The following is an 18,353-nucleotide window of genomic DNA, read 5'->3' as shown; positions in this document are numbered from 1 at the left end:
TTCCATATTTTTCTAGATAATAATTTTATATGAATTATTAATTTAACTCATAAAATTTGCACAATTCAGTATTCTGCATTTATTTTTCAATTTGTGTAGCTTCTCTTGTTTTCTGTTAAAGTCCACTAATTTTTTCTTCTGTAGTGTCTTTTCTTTTGGTGTTGAGTTTTGTAAGTTGTTCGCAAATTTTGGATATTAACCCCTTATCATATGTATCAGCAAATATGTTCTCCCATTCAGTGGGTTGTCTTTTCATTTTGTTTTCATTTTGTTTTTGCTGTGCAAAAACTTCTTAGTTTGATGTAGTCCCATTTGTTTATTTTTTCTTTTGTTTTCCTTGCCCAAGGGAATATATCAGAAAAAAGTGTTGCTACAAGAAATGTCCGATATTTTACTGCTTACGTGTTCTTCTATGATTTTTATTCGTCTAACATTTAAGTCTTTAATCCATTTTGAGTTTATTTTTGTGTATGGTGTAAGAAGGTGGTCTGTCTGGTTTCTTTCTCTTTTTTCTTTTATTTTCTTTTTGCATGTCTCTGTCCTATTTTCCTCAAACCATTTTTTGAATAGACTATCCTGATCCCATTGTATGTTCTGGTCTCTTTTGCCAAATACTAATTAGTTTTGAAGGGATGGGTTTATTCTTAGGCTCTCTATTCTGTTTCATTGATCTATATGTTTGTTTTTATGCCAGTACTAAGCTGTTTTGATTACTATGACTTCACAGTATATTTAGTATCAGGTAATGTGACTCCTCCAACTCTGTTCTTCTTTCTCAAGATTGCTGTTGCTACTGGGGGTCTTTTGTGGTTCCATATACATTTTTGGAATATCTGTTTTAATTCTGTGAAATATGCCATTGGTATTTTGCTAGGAATTGCGTTGAATCTATAGGTCGCTTTGGGTAATATGAACATTTTAATGATGTTAATTCTTCCTATCCATGAGAACTGTATATGCTTCCACTTATTTGTATCTTTTTCAATTTATTTCTTCAGAGTTTTATAATTTTCCAAGTACAGGTTTTTAATATCATTGGTTAAATTTATTCCTAGGTATTTTATTCTTTTTGAATTAATTGTGAATGGGATTGTTTTCTTCAGGAATTTTTTAAAATAAATAAGTAGAGAGCATAACTGTAAGTTGAATATACAGCATAGTGTGGTTTTCAGTTAAAATGTGCCTAATTCATACTATTATACACATTTCTTTCCTCCTTTCCCTCCTTCTTCATCATCCCTTAAAAACAAAATTTTCAGCATAAATTCTTTTCAAATTTTCTGGCAGCTTAGTCATTATGCTAGTGTTTCTCGTGGTGATATCAGTGGCAGCAGTGGTGGAAAAGGCGATGAGGGTGATGGCAGGGCTAGGAGAAGAAAGGAGAGGAAGGAGAAAATTAAGGTAAGAAAGGGGTGAAAGGGAGAAAAAGGGAGGAAAGAAATCTTAAAGGAAACTCAATTTAAATAGGAGAGTAGTACTAAACAATATTAAAAATAGGGCCTTTAGTATCAGAAGTCTTGCGGTTTTGCTTTAGATTTTTAACTTACCATAAAGAACTACCTCAGATCAAATATTGACTATCTCTCAGTATTGTTTTTTATATATAAAATAACTAATTGATTAATTAATACTTTTATAGTGATTACTCTATGCCAGGCACTATTTTTTTTTAAACTATTTATTTATTTATTTATTTTTAGAGAGAGGGGAAAGGAGAGAGAGGGAGAGAAACATCACTGTGTGGTTGCCTCTCACTCGCGCCCCCAACTGGGGACCTGGCATGAAACCCAGTCATGTGCCCTTGTAACAGAACCCCTGGGCTGCTCCGATTGAAACAGAACCCACAGGCTGTTTAGTTAGGGGTCCGATTGCCCGCCACCAGAATTATAACTCTGAATACCAGAGTTTGGTGAAAAGAAAAAGAGTTGTTTATTTACACATAGTCCTGCCTCCCCCTCTCAGACCTGGCCAGTCCTAGGAAAGTCAAAAACACCGTTTCCCTACTTCCTAGGCACAGTTCAGCTTTACCAGTAGCTGCCAATCACTCAGTTCTGATTGGGGTGGTCCTTTCTGTGCTGTGGTGCCCTCCAGCTCTCAAAGCAGGACCGCCTGGATTCTCAGCCTCCTTGTAAACTGCCTTCTTCCTGCAAACCCCATGGATCTCCTCTCCTTCTCAAAGCAGCCTGGCAAGAGCCTCTTTTTAAAGCAGCCTGGAGATCCCTTCTCCAAGCCACATGGAGGGAGCCCACAAGAGCCAGAGAGTGAGGGCGTGAAAGCCAGAGAGAGCGAGCCTCCTAGAGCCAGAGCCAGCCCAAAGTATGTGCGCAGCTGCTTCTCTTCTTCCCTGCCCCCCCCCACCCCGTCCTCTCATGCAGTGGGTGTTGCAAACAGTTCTGACCATTCACAGAACCCTAAGTAGGCTCTGTCTGCTTCTTCCGTACCAGCCCACAGTCCAAGATCCCTCCCATCTTCCTGAGTCTTAGAAGTAAAGCAGATCTTTGCAACAATGTTTCCAGCCACTAGCTCCACGCATGCAAGGGCATCCTGAAAGCTGCTTCCTGCTCCCTATCTCCCAGCCGCAAACTCTGGGGTTTGTTTTTGGACTCCCCTGTTTCTGTAACACCCTGACTGGGAATCAAACCAGCAACACTTGGCTCGCAGGCCAACACTCAATCCACTGAGCCACAGCAGCCAGAGCTTATGCCAGGCACTATTTTAAATGCCTTACCTATATTAACTCTTTCATCCTCTGAACAACTTTATTTTACACTTTCCCAGCACGGGAGTGGAATGGCAAGTTTTAAACCTAGGTGGCCTGACTCCAGAGTGTGTCCCCTGAATAACAATACCTGCCTGGAAGGATTTCAGTGAGGATCAAAGGAGGTAACTTATGGGAGCTGGTTTCGTTAGCTAAAAAATAATTTTGTTAAAACAATTTTCAAAGTACTTGTGATGCGATGATGGTGATAAAGTCCAGATAAGATGAGAGGAAGTCTTAAGAACAAAAACAAAGTATTGCTGAGAATTCCACTAAAAGTTAGATTTGAAAAATGTACAAGTGTTGAAGAAGCTAAAAATGATGCTTCCCTATGTGTTTTTTTCTTCCTCAGTTTCCTAATTCTACAGCAGCATCAATAGAATTATCAATGTCTTGTCCCTTGACTTGCTAATAGCCTATAATATCACAGAACTCATACCTTGATAGAATTTAGTCTTGAGGTTTTATTTTTATTAAATATTTCTATTGATCTGGAAAGAAATGTTATATTTAACTTCAGTAATGGATTGAAGAGTATGTTTGTGTGATGCCCATACATATATAATATGCACACCCACTGTTTGGTTAAATCTCAGCTTTTAAAGCATTGCTCTATCTCAGTTTTAAATATTAATACTTCTTTTTTTAAAGTCTCTAACACCTAAAAAAAGTTGAAACTACTAGTTACCTTTAAAATTGGTTTTTTAAAAGAAGTGAAGAAAAGCAGGATCTCTCTTTTCTTCTTCTAATACATCTTTAGAAGTTCTCTTACTGGTGAGCCCACTGGATACACCTCTGATTAAAAGACAGCCTTAAAACGTTCATAGCCGAGGCACCTTTCTTGACGTCTTCTGACTGTGATACTCTGAAATCACAGCCTACTTCTCACAGGCATCTAAACATATTGCTGCAGAGGTCAGGCCTTTTTTTTTTTTTTTTTTAAAGATTTTATATATTTATTTTTAGAGAGAGTGGAAGGAAGGGAGAAAAAGAGGGAGAGAAACATTGATGTGCGATGTACAAGAGAAACATTGATTGGCTGCCTCTTGCATACCCTCAGCTGGGGACCTGGCTCACAACCCAGGCATGTGCCCTAACCAAGAATGGAACTGGTGACCTTTCAGTGTGTGGAATGACGCCCAACGCATTGAGCCACACCATTCAGGGTGAGGTCAGGCTATTTTAAAAAATGAAATTACAGTTTAAAAGGTAACCCCAGTAGACACATGTTTAATAACATGATTTTGTTGGTCCTATTAAAATATTTTAAAAAATTATTCCATTAAATAATTTTTATCAAAACATTTAAAAAACCCAGAAAGCAAAGGAAAAAAAAATAAAACCTATCTTTAGGAAATACTGGCCTCTATAAAATCCAAATTTTAATAAGAAGCAGCTCAAGAACTACTGGCCTATTTAGGAGAGAAATCAGACAATAAAGTGAAAGATATTTTCCCCTTCTCATCCAACTGCTGACTCCCTTTGATACCATCAAATGTTATAATAATATTTCTTAGCAACCTGTTTACCAATACATTTGTATGATCGGTAAATGAGTATAAACAATGGAACTACGGTTCCTTGAGGTCAGGGTGTGTCTTTACTTGACTCCAGAGACCATCAACAAACAGTCCCTTGCATATTGATGGTGCTTCCTAAATGCTTAAAGGATGAGTTAGTTACTAAGTTATTATATTTCCTTTGTCCCTTTGTGGAGATGGTCATGTGGGCTAAGTCAGACAAGGTATGGTGACATAGAGATGAAAACCTCTTTATAGACCACTCATCCCAAGCAGAGTCTTTTGGGGGAATATGCATACTTGATGGTCTACTGAGTCCTTATTTCCACCACTTTCTTGGAGAGCAGCCTCTAACTCCATGCACTGCTTGCTAAATTTAGGACTTGGTTAGTAGTCTACATCATCCATATTATTTAAATATTCATTGTAACTGAATTCCTCAACTATGCCCAATTTTAGCCATCATTAATAATTATATTAAAACATGTATCAAAATGTATCATTTATATATATATACATACACACTTTTTGTCTATTTCACTTCTTGGTGGAATGTTTTCTAAAGTTTAATTCCTACTGTGTGAAATCCGTGTTCTTATTTTTGATCTAAAATATACTGAGGTAAGGAGGGGATGAGTGGGTGCTCATTATACAGTCATTTTTACAAATGGCATAATCACTGAATTCTAAATTGGAAGGGGACTTTAAGCATGTAAACAACATTTCCTACCACAAATTCTGGAGGAGGCCTAGTTTTGACACTGTTCTATCTGCCTCCAATGAATTTGCACACTAATTGGATAATTGGTGTTCAAAATTGGATAACTGGTGTTCAGAAAGAAGTTTAGACTAGGGAGGGACATTCAATCCATCCTGGGAGATGAAGGAGGTCTTAATGGAGCCGCGTTTAAACGAAGGAGCAAGAGTGGACCAGGTGAAGAAAGGCAAAAGGTGCTCTAGGTAGAGGGATCAGAAAAAGTTAAAGTTGTACAACATGGTGATGCTTGGAAGAAGCAGGCATGGCGGGGAAAGAAGTACAAGCCAAGAGGTAAGGTAGTGGGAGGAAACGAATCTGAATAATGGGAAGGAAGGAAGTTATGAGTTATGATTTTTTTAAAAAGAGTGAATTAAACAGTGCTTCTCAAACTCTGGTAGAGGACAGGGACACATTCTGAGAATTTTTAAATTTGTGTTTCTTTTGGGCGAAAAAATTTTCAAGTATGTTACTACTTATAAAGATAATAAGATTTTAGTTTCTTGTGACAGGACTCCACAAAATATGGCCTGAGAATAAATATCTGAGAAATATCAGGCTAGGAGATTTATATATAACCTTCCCCAAAGACTGTAAAACAATTCCCTATTCATGACAAAACTTCATTGTAAATTATAACCACTGATTCCTTTTTATCTACATTCTTATTTGTTTAACCCTCTAAGAACTCTACCATACATGCCAGTTATAATTACACCTTACAAATATTATGTGGCCTTTCTGATTTAAGAGTTCAGTAAATGTATTAGAGGTATTACCTAATTACCCATTGTGGAAGGAAGAGTACTCACTGATCAATAATTCTCCAAGTTTTACATGCAGTCTTTCTAATGGACCTAAATCCCATTTCCAATTCACTGATGCTCTAGCACAGGGGTTTTTTGTAGCAAAATTTCTAATTTTATCCTTCAATTATTTCAGTACTCCCAGGCAGATGGCAATAGAACAAAGGCATTAATCAGTGCTAATTTGTTTGGTCCACTTCTGATTAACTGTAATAAAAAAGTTTACCTTTAGTTATAATTGAAACCAGATTGGAGACCGTGGATGGGACAATTTGTGCCTCAAAGTATTTCACTTGCTGCTCCTTCTGCAGGAACACAATACCTCACCTTTCATTTCAGACAAGGTCCTTATGGCTGACTCATGCTTACTCATCATGTCTCTTCCAAGTGCTTTTCCCGGACTACTCTACTGAAAAATCTAACCCAGCTTCCACAAAGCTTCTCTCCTCCCATTATCCTGTTGCTTTCCTCATAGAGTTTATCACAACTTATCATTGTTTTATCTTTGTCTCTCTCTTGATCAACAGCTCTGTGCAAGCGAACACCAAGTCAACTGTATCTCAGTGTCCTGCGCATACAGGATGTTTCTTAAACATTGGTGAAAGTCTACATGCATACCTTCTCTTGTAGAAGATTGCTCAGTGGCTCATGCTCTCCTAGGGGTCATCTTAGCAGAAGTTTCATCAAGAATATTTTATGAGCTTCTTCCCCCAAACATGGTAAGTACAAAGAATACATTGTAAAGAATGTCATTATTTTTTTTTAAATGTCTTAAGAGCAAGCTAAGGTTTCTTAAGAGAAATAGTTGACCCAGGCTTGAGCACGGACCTCACAAGAACCTGGGACAATCTTACCATGCTAGGAAGCAAAAAAAAAAAAAAAAAAAAAAAATCTATCAAGGACTATTGGAGTCAGGTAAAAAAGACACAGGAGCCAATTCAAAGGATTTCCCACTGGCTGAATATGGAACAATTTGAGCATAACAAGAATAATGATTGCAATAGATTAAACCAAATCATATGTATACAAATGCACAAGTTCAGAATGTTATTAGTTTTGAAGTTTCCTGTGGCATCAACTCATTGTTCTGAAATGGGCAAACGGGAAAATTTATCCTGCTTTCCTATGCTAATTGTATTTGAAGTTAACCAAAGAGTTGAAGGGAGAAAGTTCTTCACCATGGACAATATCCAGCTAATAAGTGCATAAGGAATGACAAAATTATAAAAACCACAATTTTGTAGCCTCTCATAAAATAATGGATTGAGGTAACACTCATAAATAACTTAAAACCATGGGCATTTTTAGTGGAGAAGTCAGACTAATATAACCTGAATTTCTGATAAATCCTAGCATCATTAAAAGCTCTGGCTGGTGTGGCATAGCTGGTTGGAGCATTGTCCAGAAGAATGAAAGGCGAATTAGATTCCCGGTCAGGGCACAGGGCACATACCAAGGTTATGGGTTCGATTCTTGGGTGTGTACAAGAAGGTAATCAATTCAAGTTTCTCTCTTCTCCGTTCCCCTCTCTAAAAGGCAATGAAAAAATGTCCTCAAGTGAAGATTAAAAAAAAGAGAGACAACCAAACATTATGTGTCTCCTGATGTGATGAGATGCATATGTGTTTAGCGCCACCTATGAAGTATTCTTTGCCAATAATTCAACTTCCAGAACTAACCATGACTGTATGTGACACCACATGGTTGCAAATGGCCATGTAGGAAATTCTATAGAACAAGTGACCTGGTTTGTTATTTCATTAACAAATAAATAGCAATTTAAAACGTGTGTGTACGTGTGGGGTCAACTTTTATATATTAAAAGAGACTTAAGAGATATATCAACCAAATTTAATATGTGGACATTGTTTCATCCTGATTTAAACAAATGAACTACAAAAAGTTATTTTTAGATAATTGAAGAAAAATAAACAAGAACTGAGTATTAATTGATTTTAACAAATTATTATCAGTTTTTGTTATTTATTATTTTTAAAGAGAGGGAAAGGAAGGGAGAAAGACGGGGAGAGAAACATCAGTGTATGGTTGCCTCTCGTGCGTCCCCAGCTGGAGACCAGGCTGGAGACCTGGCCTGAAATCCAGGCATGCGCCCTGACTGGGAATCAAACCAGAGACCTTTGGTTCACAGGCCAGCACTCAATCCGTTGAGCCATACCAGCCAGGGCTACTACCAATTTTGTTAGATGTGATTATAATATTTTGCTTTTTAAAAGTTCTCATTTTTTGGAGGAAGATATTAAAATAGTTGCAGGTGAAATGATACTATGTTTGAGATTTCCTTTAAATACTCTAGAAAAATAAAGATGTGTATGTGTGTGTGTGACACACACAAATGACAACAAGTTAATAAATGTTGGAACTGGGTGTTAAAAACAAAGGAGTCATTATTTTATTCTCTCTGCCTTTGTATTTGTTTGAAAATGATTAAGATTAAGAATAAAAGCTGAGGTTTTTTAAAAAAAATGTTAGTATACAACAAACATATAAAAGAGTCTATGAACCACTTACAGAAAAATATTGAAATATATTCCTGTGTATCCACAACCCAGTGCAAATCATGAAGCATTACCATCTCTACCATTCCCCTTTGGTCCCTTCCTGAATATCTATCTGCTCCTTCTTCTCCCTCAGAGATAAACCACTACTCTGAATTTTTTTTATAACCCCCTTATTTTTCTTTATAGTTTCTTCTGTTACTAATGTACTTATTCTTATGCAACTTACTGTTCAGTTTATTTTCTGTTTTTGAACTTTCCACAAATGGAATCATGCTTTATGTTGATTTGCTTCTTCAACATCAGTTTTGAAATGATCCATGTTGATGCTTTTAGCTGTAGTTTATTTATTTTCACTGCTGCAAATGTTCTATCCTATGCATATACCACAGGCTTTTAATCCATTCCACAGCTGATAGACATTTGAGTTATTTTCAAAATATTATGATCAATCTTATTCTCATGGTGCACATATAGAAAAAATTCTTTGAGGTATATACCTACATGTTGAATTACTGTGTCATAGCATACAATGCAGATGAAATTGGGTAATGCCAAACTGTTTTCTGAAGTGGTGGTTGTATCAATTTACACTTCTTCCAGTAAGCAATGTTTTTAAGATTTTTCTTTTTTACATCTTCCCCTACTGCTAATATTTTCAGAGTGCCTAATTTTTGCCAGTCTGGTGAGTGGGAAAATCTTATTATTTTAGTTTGCATTTCCTTTAATACCATGTTGTAGAGATGTTTGTGCTTCCTCCTCTGTGAAACACATATTTTCATTCTTTTGCTCACATGCTAGCAAGTTGTTTTTCTTTTTCTTATTGTCTTCAAGGGGTCCTTTATATAGTCTGTATACTAACCTTTTGTAGTTATGTAGATTACAAATAACTGTTTTGTGGTCTGCCTTTTCATTTTCTTTATAGAATTCTTTGATGAATCAGTTTTCTGAATTTTAATATAGTCAAGTTGATCAATCTTGCATCCTTGGTCACCTTATTAAAGAAATCTTTTCCTACCTCAAGGCTATAAAGATATTACCCTATATGGTCTAACAGCTTTATAGTTCTGTTTTTTTACATCTATGTCTTTAATTCACTTGAACTTTTTTCTTTTCCTTTTGTGAGGCAGGGCTCTGATTTCATTTTTTCCCTATGAATAGCCAATTGACCCAGAATCATTTATTGGAAAGCTTGTTCTTTCTCCACTGCTCTGCAATACCAACTCAGTCATAAATCAAGTGTCTACATAATTGTGGGTGTGCTTCTGGGCTCTCTAAAACAGGCTGAATTTTCATCAGAAAATTCTGTTTTCATCAGAAAAAAGTAGAACAGTCTAAGTTTAGTAAATTCTTTTATCACCTCAAGCCTAGATCTTTAGAGATTGTTCTTGACTTGTCCCCTTCCTTCAGTCACTCCTCCAAACCATCATTCTTAGTCTGAGCACAAGTTAGTTTATGTCAGTCCTCTGCTCAAAAATATTAAAGGATCCCACAATGAAACAATATAAAAAACTACTTTAAGTTCCCCAAGCTAGACAGCTAACCACTCCAACCTTCAGATTAACATTAACATCAATAGTGCCCACGATGTAGCAGAACTCAGTAAATACTAGTGTCCCTATAGTATTTCCCATAGATTGACTTAATATTTTTTTAAGAGAACATGATTTGCCTCCTGCCATATCAAAAACGTTCTTGTATGAACTTGTATTTTTTTTCTCAAAAAGTACAACATAGAAATCTGTCTAAATCATAGAAAGATTATAAATGTTTCAGTTCACTATTTCATTGTTTTAAGTATCTTACTAAACCTGTTTTGAAATATAATCATATAAAAATGTCAGTTTTAACAGAATCATGCATTCAAGTTTGATTTACCTTTGTGCTGTTAAGAAGACTCTCAAAAAACCAAAACGACAAAACAAAGTAATCAAGTTCTATTTAATAACAAATGAATTTTTCATTTCATTTTATTAGATGTGCTAGAACTTCAAATTGGAGGTGCTTTCTTACTTATCCTATTTGTACATTTCGGTATTATCTTTTTTTGAGCTAGAATATAAAAAGTCTTCTACAGACAGCTTCAGGGACCAATTAACTCCATTAAATTATATGCAGTTATGTAGTGAACTGAACCACTGCTGTCTGGGGCTGTCTAGAGCTGTGACAATTAGGAGATGGAAAGAGGCAGAAAGAGAGAGATTTGATTTTATATGTCACTGAAGCACACTGCAACAATATGCCAGCGTGACTTTCAAAATGGCCTTAAAATATTCCAAACTCAGGGAGTTTCCTTGCTCCTGAGTGGGAGTTGACAGACTGTCTGGCAGCATTAGAAAGAGGCAGAGAAATGCTGATGTCTATATTGTGTCCTCTAGTAATAACATTCTGCCTCTTGGCGGCATCTCCCCTTCAGAAGGATCTTTTTGTTGTGAGGGGTGTACGTGTCAGTGTGTGTGTCCAAGCTTTGCCTTCCCTTATGCAGAGGGCATAATTTCACCTCTCACATCTGGGAAAACCAAACCGAAGGACACTAACCCTCGCAAGGTCACCTAGAAAATCGTTGTTGTGGCTTGGGGGGCTGGGTGGGGGTGAATAGAACCCAGGTGTCCTGACTCCTGCCTTGTGATTGGGCACTAAATCATTTTTCCTTCCCTTGTTGGGGAAAAGAAAAAATCATTGGGGGAGGGGGTGGGAGTGAGAGATCAATCAGATTTCCTCCTCTTTCCCCTTACGGAGATAAAAACTCATGAGAGCAAACAAGGTGTCCACTCTGCAGTTCTTAAACTGAGTCCCCCAGATCCAGCTCCATCCCCAGACACAAAGCAAACCGAGCCCCCAGGGTTTCTACGCGTCCAACCCAGAGCCCGGGAGGTGAGGAGTGGTTTAAAACTCAGCCCTCACCTCCAGCGGGTCCCGGCTTCGCGGCGCCCAAGCCCCGCCCCTGCCCCCGCCCGCCCTTCCCCCACGGCCTCCGAACGCCAGCCCCTCTCCCCTCTCCCAGCCGGGCGCACCCACCCCAGATGCTGCCTGGCACGGATCGCAGCCACCACCGTCGTCGTCGCCGCACCTTCCACTTGTATTGATTACCTCTCAGCCCCGCTCAGCCTGCTCGCCGGAGCGCAGCGGCTAGCGCGCCAGTCCTTGGCAGCCCCGGAGCACATAGGCTCCGGGAGGTAACTACTTGGGAGCGCCCTGTCCGGGGTGCCCTCTACGTTGTGCAGTGTTTTTCTCTCTACCTGGGAGGAGGAGGAGGAGGACGTCTTGTCCCGGCCGGGAGGTGGAGCAGTGGCAGCCGCCGCCGCCGGAAAGGGAGAGGCGGGAGAGATCTAGACTTGGAAACCCCAAAGTGCCCGCGACCCTGCACGGCAGGCTCCCTTCCAGCTTCATGGGCAAAGTGTGGAAACAGCAGATGTACCCTCAGTACGCCACCTACTACTATCCCCAGTATCTTCAGGCGAAGGTAAAGGAGCGTCGGGGTGAGGGCTCTAGGGGCGCGCGTGGGGAGGGGCGGGGAGGGGCGCGCGACCGACCCCCGCCCCCTGACGGAGTTGCTGGAAGGTTGCTAACTATAGCGCTGGCCTGGGCAGAGCTGGGCGGCGCGCGGGGCGGCGGCTGCCGAGGGAGCGGAGTGCGGAGATCGGGTTACAGAAAGCCGCGGGGGGAGAGACTAGACAGGAAAGAGCCGCCAGCCCCTTCCTGGCCTGGGAGGCGGGAGGGTCGCGGGGCCTAGTGGCGCCCCTCGCCGAGCCCCTCGCCAAGCTTTGGCTGCTCGGCTGCCGACGCCTGGGGCCGGCGTCAAGACCTGCTGGCGGCTGGGCTTTTCGACCCCTTCTCCTGGGCCCCGCCCTGCAAGCAGTAACTCTTGGCTTCCCTTGAGTAGCACGGAGACTCCCGCCCCCCGGGGACGCCCCTCAGCCTCCCGCGCGCGCGACGTCTGGGGATTGGGGGGCGGAGGGGGGACGGGACATTTTCCTCCCTGCCCGCCTCCGACCCTGCGCGCCCGCCCCTCGCCTTGATCTTTGTGCGGTGTGGCACTTCACCTGGTTACTGATTTCTACTTTTACGCTGGTGTTTTGGGTAGGAAAGTGTCCAAAGTTCACTCAGCGTTCATTGATGACCCTTTTAATCTTCCCTGCAGTTTTTGCAAAGGAGGGACAATGGACAGGTTTCAGTGCAGAGAGGTGACTTTATATTTAGTTTAGAAAAATACTACCTTATATGTTTACCACAGATCGATTTCCAATGGTGCTTTCTCAGAAGTGGTCTTGGCATAGTCTTAGGTAACACAGCTGATGACATGCAGCCGAGCACATTGCGACTGGCTTTCTAGGGACCCTGGGTATTTGGTTAGTGGACCTACCTAATTTTTATAAAAACTGGATGCCCATATATATATATAATATATATATATATATATATATGGGATCCATGAAGAGTGAGGCTTTCACTGTTTTGGAAGCTTCTTCCGCAGTTTGGGAAGGTGGAAGTTGGATGCACCGGCCTTGCTGGACAATTATCTCCTATTACGACACTAGGCGCCCTTCTAGGTTACAAAAGAGTCAAGTATGGATGCAATGTCTGAACTTTGTTTGGAAGGTTGTAATCATGACCTGCTTGCTGGCAGAAGGCATTTCTGGCGGGCTGCAAAGAATCTCTGATTCAACCTTGATAAGCTTTTATTGCTTACAATGTGTGTGGTCCATGTTATGCACCTACAACACAGTATTTGTCCAAAAGGACACTTGTCAGCATAGAGACCAGACATTTCCTAACCCCCAAGGGCCTCCTTCTCTCTCCGCCCAATTCTTATTTTACTTTGGATCGCCTGAAAGCAGCGAGAATGGTAGCAGCAAGGATATCCATTATTCATTTCTGTGTGGTCCCCATAAATTTGTTTTCAGGGACCGGAGGGAGATGCCTAATTTTTGCAAGCTACCTTGTAAATATAAGTTGTTCAAAGAAATCTTGAGGTCTAATCAATGTACTACCTTTTAGATATCATATATGTTTAATGCACTTGTTTAAATTATGCAGCATTGGCTAAAGGACAGCCTATTCAACACTTAACTATATGAATTATAAATACATACACTCAGGTGAAGAAAAAAGGCTGTATTTTTACAGGCACATTCACCTTAGTAATTTTTATGTAACATGAAGTTAGAAACCAAGTACATAGCATTTAATACAGCTAATGCGGTGCCATTTGGCTCTTTTTGCCCCTTAAATAATTGAAGAGAGAGGCAAACGGCAAGGCAAGAGCCTGCTGTAGTAATTAGGGTCGGATCCCAGAAAGCTTTAGGGCCCATTTTCTGAAAGTGTGCTTCCTGCATAAAGCATTTAATATTGATTTGTGTTACAGTAAATGACATTCTCAAAACATATCTTGTGGTTTCTATTATGAAAACTGAAATCCTGTGACTCTGAATCTCTTTGTTTCCGGAGAAGGACATACGTACTCGCTTGACCTATATAACGTGATATTAAAGTTTGATAATTAAATCTAAATTCCCTATTGTAAAGTATCTTGATTATCTCAAAAAAGGGCATCTCCTAAAATGTAAAGTGACTAATTGCAGTTTTTAGATAAGCACAGCTGGGAACACACAGGCCTTTTTTACTCACATATCTGTTGGTATCACGGTAGTGTGAATCATTAAAAAAATAAATACTTATTTTGATTTTTAGTTTAAAGCAAGTGTTGCTTAATTTACTTAAAGAGTTAATAAACTCACAGTCTGTTGTCTGCAGTGATGATCCTTGTCGGTGTGTGCGTTTTAACCTTCTTGAAGTATGGGATAGAAAACATCACTCTGTTTAAAGTAAAGTCATGTGTTCACTAGTCAGTGTTGTTTTGAAACTTCTGTTTGGAAGCTATATCAGAAACTGAGGAATGGCGCTGTCATTTTCAAGTGATATTTGACTTAAACTTGTGACCAAGAGATGGATGTGGATTGCTTTAAACTGAGGAAGAATAAACGGTTGGGATTTCTTTTCATCAGAAGGAATACCAATTAACATGGCTCTTGAAAATGAGTTTTCTTACTATACTTTTTAAAGTTAACAACAACAACAACAAAAAGAGTAGTCTTGTGTTAATCGTTCAATCAGAGTCTGTTTTGGGAAATTTATTTAGTAACTTTTCCCCATAAAAACATAGTGGTTACTTCTATATTTTATCAGCAACAACAAAAAAATCTACAGAGCTGTATTACAATGTGTGACCATATTGGTGTGTTTTGCTCTTTGACAGAAAGAGAAAATTATTTGAAAAAGTAATACAGCTGCATTAAACATAAAGTAAATTTGAGGCGCTGTGGAAGGGCAGCACATGGGTGGAAATGAAAGAGATTGTGAAGTTTTCATAATACCTTAGTGTAGAGCAATGTAGATTTCAACTAACCTGATTTTACACGCTTGTTGGGTTTTTTGTACCTCTCTGTCAGAATGGTCTAACCATAGCAAATTCTCTTTATCAACTGACACATTCATTCTAAGAGTAGTTTGATAGAGCTTTGTATATATAAGCATATATTGTTCTAAAGGATTTCCTGAATTATATAAAATGACTTTTGCTAGATTATGAAAAATTAAGTTTGCTATCCTCTTTGAAGCTACACAGAGATCATTCAGTGTATTTTTTTTCTAAACATGTGTTACACATTTTCAAACAATGGCTATATTAATTTCACTTATTGTAGAAACAATCCTTCAGTCATTGTCTGTTTACTTCAAAGATCCTACAATTTACCTAATTGCCATTACATGTATGCAAATATTTATGGGAATGGAAATACTTATTCTATTTCTTTTGAAGAAAGAGAAGTACAAAATGCACTTTACAGGACGAGTTAATTTTTGTACCAGCTAAAAGCAATTTGACAAATTTGTGATCTTTATTCATAGTTATCAAAGTGTTTCTGTAAAATATATCACAATGAAAACTTGACTTTTAAGTTTTATGTATACAACAGTATTGTTTTTCTATACTAAAGAAATGCTTATTTCTAAACAAAAGTTTTGTTTTCAAGCTATTTTTGTGTAAGTGTATGCCAAAGAACGTAGCTGAAATGGGATTCAAAAAGGGAAAATAATGAGTGATATTATTTGGGATTCTATTAATGAAGGCTATTAGAACAAAACAGTTTTTCTGAATTGAATTTCTGGGTACATTAATATTTTGCTGAATTCCTTAACTTTTACTTATTTGTAGCTAAATGAATATTGCGTCAATCTATTTCTCCAGGAATTAAGGGTCATGATGTGATACTGAGCATTTTAAGGTCGATTGGAGGTTGAAAAGCATGATATTAAACTTGGAGTGCTTTGTGTCTTAAGAAGTAACCACATTTCTGAGGTGAATAAAGTTTGCTTAAATCAATACAGTAATGCATTATTTTACTTAGGTGAGTGGGGTATTGTGGCTATCTGGGAGTGGTGTTGGAAGAAGCAAGGTCATGGAAACATTAAAATGAAGATGCATTATGATGCAGTATTATAGCACCCTTCCCCTTGGCTAGCTATTTCTTTTGAATTTTCCATAATGAACATTGGTTTTTTTGTATGTTGGGAGCTACAATTTAAGCTGCTAGAAGGGAACAGGAAAAGGTAAGTGAAGAGAAGTAGGAAAGTCTTCAATCATTTAGCGTCAGCATAACTAAATATACCTTACAGGTTTGGCAATTTTGGCTTTGAATTAAATTCAGATATGGGTGACTTCCATGTAATACATTTTTAAGAAAAAAATTTTAAACTTTACTGATCTATTGTTCAGATTTTGTATTTTCCTTACTGGTTTATTGAAACTATAAAATTACCCCAGCATACTTAATGAGTATTTTAAGTTGTAGGTCTTTTAGCTAAAGACAAAGGGATCTTTTTTCCTTTTCTTTTTACTCGGGAGGGAGTTGCCAGAAAAGAGTATCTCTTTTCTTCTTCTTCTATATCTGCTTAACCAGTAAAACTCATGCAAGGAAGCTCTAAAATGAAAGAGTAAGGGCTTAGTAAAAATGATAGGGACACTCAATATTGTTCATTCTTTTCAAAGATGAGGAATTTCTTGTTTAGTTCGTTTTTTATAAGATGTTCAGTTCACAAAAGTTTATTTTCCCCAAGCATGATCTTGATATTTCACTGTTAGTCTCTCTTCAAGGGATGTCAACACCTCCCTAGTTTCTTGCTTGATTCGCAGAACAGCAGGTGCTAAATAAATGCTTGTTAGTGACTATTATTATTCAGAATAAGTACCTGCAAATTTTTCTAGACCAGCAAGAAAATTATAGAACAAAATCTGCAAATACAGTAATTCAGCCTGATTTTCTAATGAAATCTTAATATCGTTAGATTTGTGTTTTGATTTATTTGTTCTATAATAAAAACTTTCAAATGTTTTATGAATCGAGTAATATCCCTAAACTGATTCATATATCAGTTGGTCAATGCTTCATTTATGGAATCAAAAGTGCCTTTTTGTGCAATCTTTATTAAAAAATAAGGTGCCAGCGAAGAAATCTCATAGTGTTATATTGAGGGGAGGAAATGTTATGATGAATTGTTGACTCAGCCTGCCTTTGCCTTCTCTCACTGGCCCCACCAACCCAATCCAAACTTCTCCTGCTTAATTTTTAAGGAAATCCCCTTTTTTTCCCAGGGTATTTCAGAACTGGTAAAAAGAAAAAAAAATTATTTGTTTAATGGATAATAACTAAAATATAAATTATCATTGAGGTGTTCAGAATCATCGTTGTCTCTCAGTTACTGACTGTTGTGTAACCCTAAACATGATTTTCAGCCATCTCGCTTTTTATCCTGTTCATTGGGATATTATAGGAATAAGTGGAACTTGCCAAGTTGCTCTTAAGTGGAAGGATTTTTTATTCAGTGTAACATCGCTTATTCTAAAGAAAATGTAGTAATGATATGTCAGTGATTTAAAGGCAATGCCTTAATATTTGGTGTAAATCAAACCATATAGTATTCAATATTGAACACTGGGCTTGGGTATATTATGTGGAATGAATTTAAATGTTCCGGATTGTGCTGTTCATTTTAATGAATAAATAGTAAAACCTGGTGGAACCTGTGCCTCATAAGAAGCAGCACTTGGATGACAACAGACATTTACCAGTAGGTTGGTTAGATGATACTCAGCAAACTGTCTTCTTAGAAGCACGTGTGAAAACGCACCTGCAAATTTGAGCTCACACTCAATTCTGTAACAGAAACTAAACATTTCTTAATCAGGTCGATATGAGGGGAAGAGTGTAAAGGAGAATGATGGCAGCTAAGCCAAGAACAAACTGACCATGTCTCTGATAACTGAATTCCTGATTTTTGCTTAGTACATCTAGCCTCCTTAACATAATTATATTAAGTGTTTTAATTTTCCAAACAAACACTGGAAAATAAGTGTGTCACAGATGTTGAGAAAAAGAAACATAAAGGGAGAGCAAAAGTCAACATCTTAGATGTCCTAGGAGAGAAGATGTATAAAACTGAACATTGCCTTTATCCGTACACTGTCTTTTGACTAATTGTAAATGAACGCATTTGTCATTTTAGAGGATAGATAGCAGCCTCTGGACGATGACTATGAAAACCCAGATTCTAAAAGAGGCCATATGAACAGTTAACTTGCTTTATAAATCTGGTACTGCACACAATTCAATGTCCTGTGCATGATTTCCTACGTTGGGTGTACCATCTGTATTCTGGAATTAGGTTAAGTTTTAAGCCAGTACCTGGTTAGAAAATTGCTGAGGCTCTTGGAGGGCTAAAATACTAATCAATGGTATATTTTCTAAGTGACATGGGGGAAGGTTAGGGAATATAGTGTCTGGTTCCTGCTCTTCAGCATCTCACCAGCTACCAGGGAATACAGAATAGACACAATACAAGAAGTAAGCAAAAAATATTTACAAAAATAGTACACCTAAGGGTCTGAGTGACAGAGAAGGCACTGAGATCTATATGTGGGATTAAAAACAGTACCGTGTG

The 18,353-nt window shown here is 38.2% G+C and overlaps 1 protein-coding gene across 4 annotated transcripts in view; it reads left to right on the top strand.

The window, feature by feature from the left end:
* The first annotated feature begins 11,606 nt into the window (after positions 1-11,606).
* Positions 11,607-18,353, top strand: part of RBMS1 (RNA binding motif single stranded interacting protein 1) — a 208,493-nt gene continuing 201,746 nt past the window's right edge. For 3 of the 4 annotated variants that reach the window (XM_090280252.1, XM_090280254.1, XM_090280242.1), the window contains exon 1: positions 11,607-11,817. In XM_090280252.1, the coding sequence (XP_090136378.1) occupies positions 11,743-11,817 (75 nt within the window). In that variant the 5' untranslated portion in view covers positions 11,607-11,742. The remainder of the gene's footprint in view (positions 11,818-18,353) is intronic. The other variant, XM_090280257.1, reaches the window with a different exon arrangement.

The sequence above is a fragment of the Furipterus horrens genome, unplaced genomic scaffold, assembly GCF_987537825.1.
Source record: "Furipterus horrens unplaced genomic scaffold, mFurHor1.1.pri manual_scaffold_1, whole genome shotgun sequence".
Lineage (NCBI taxonomy): Eukaryota > Metazoa > Chordata > Mammalia > Chiroptera > Furipteridae > Furipterus > Furipterus horrens.
The sequence above is the reverse complement of the archived record's forward strand: the minus strand, read 5'-3'. Positions and strand labels throughout refer to the sequence as shown.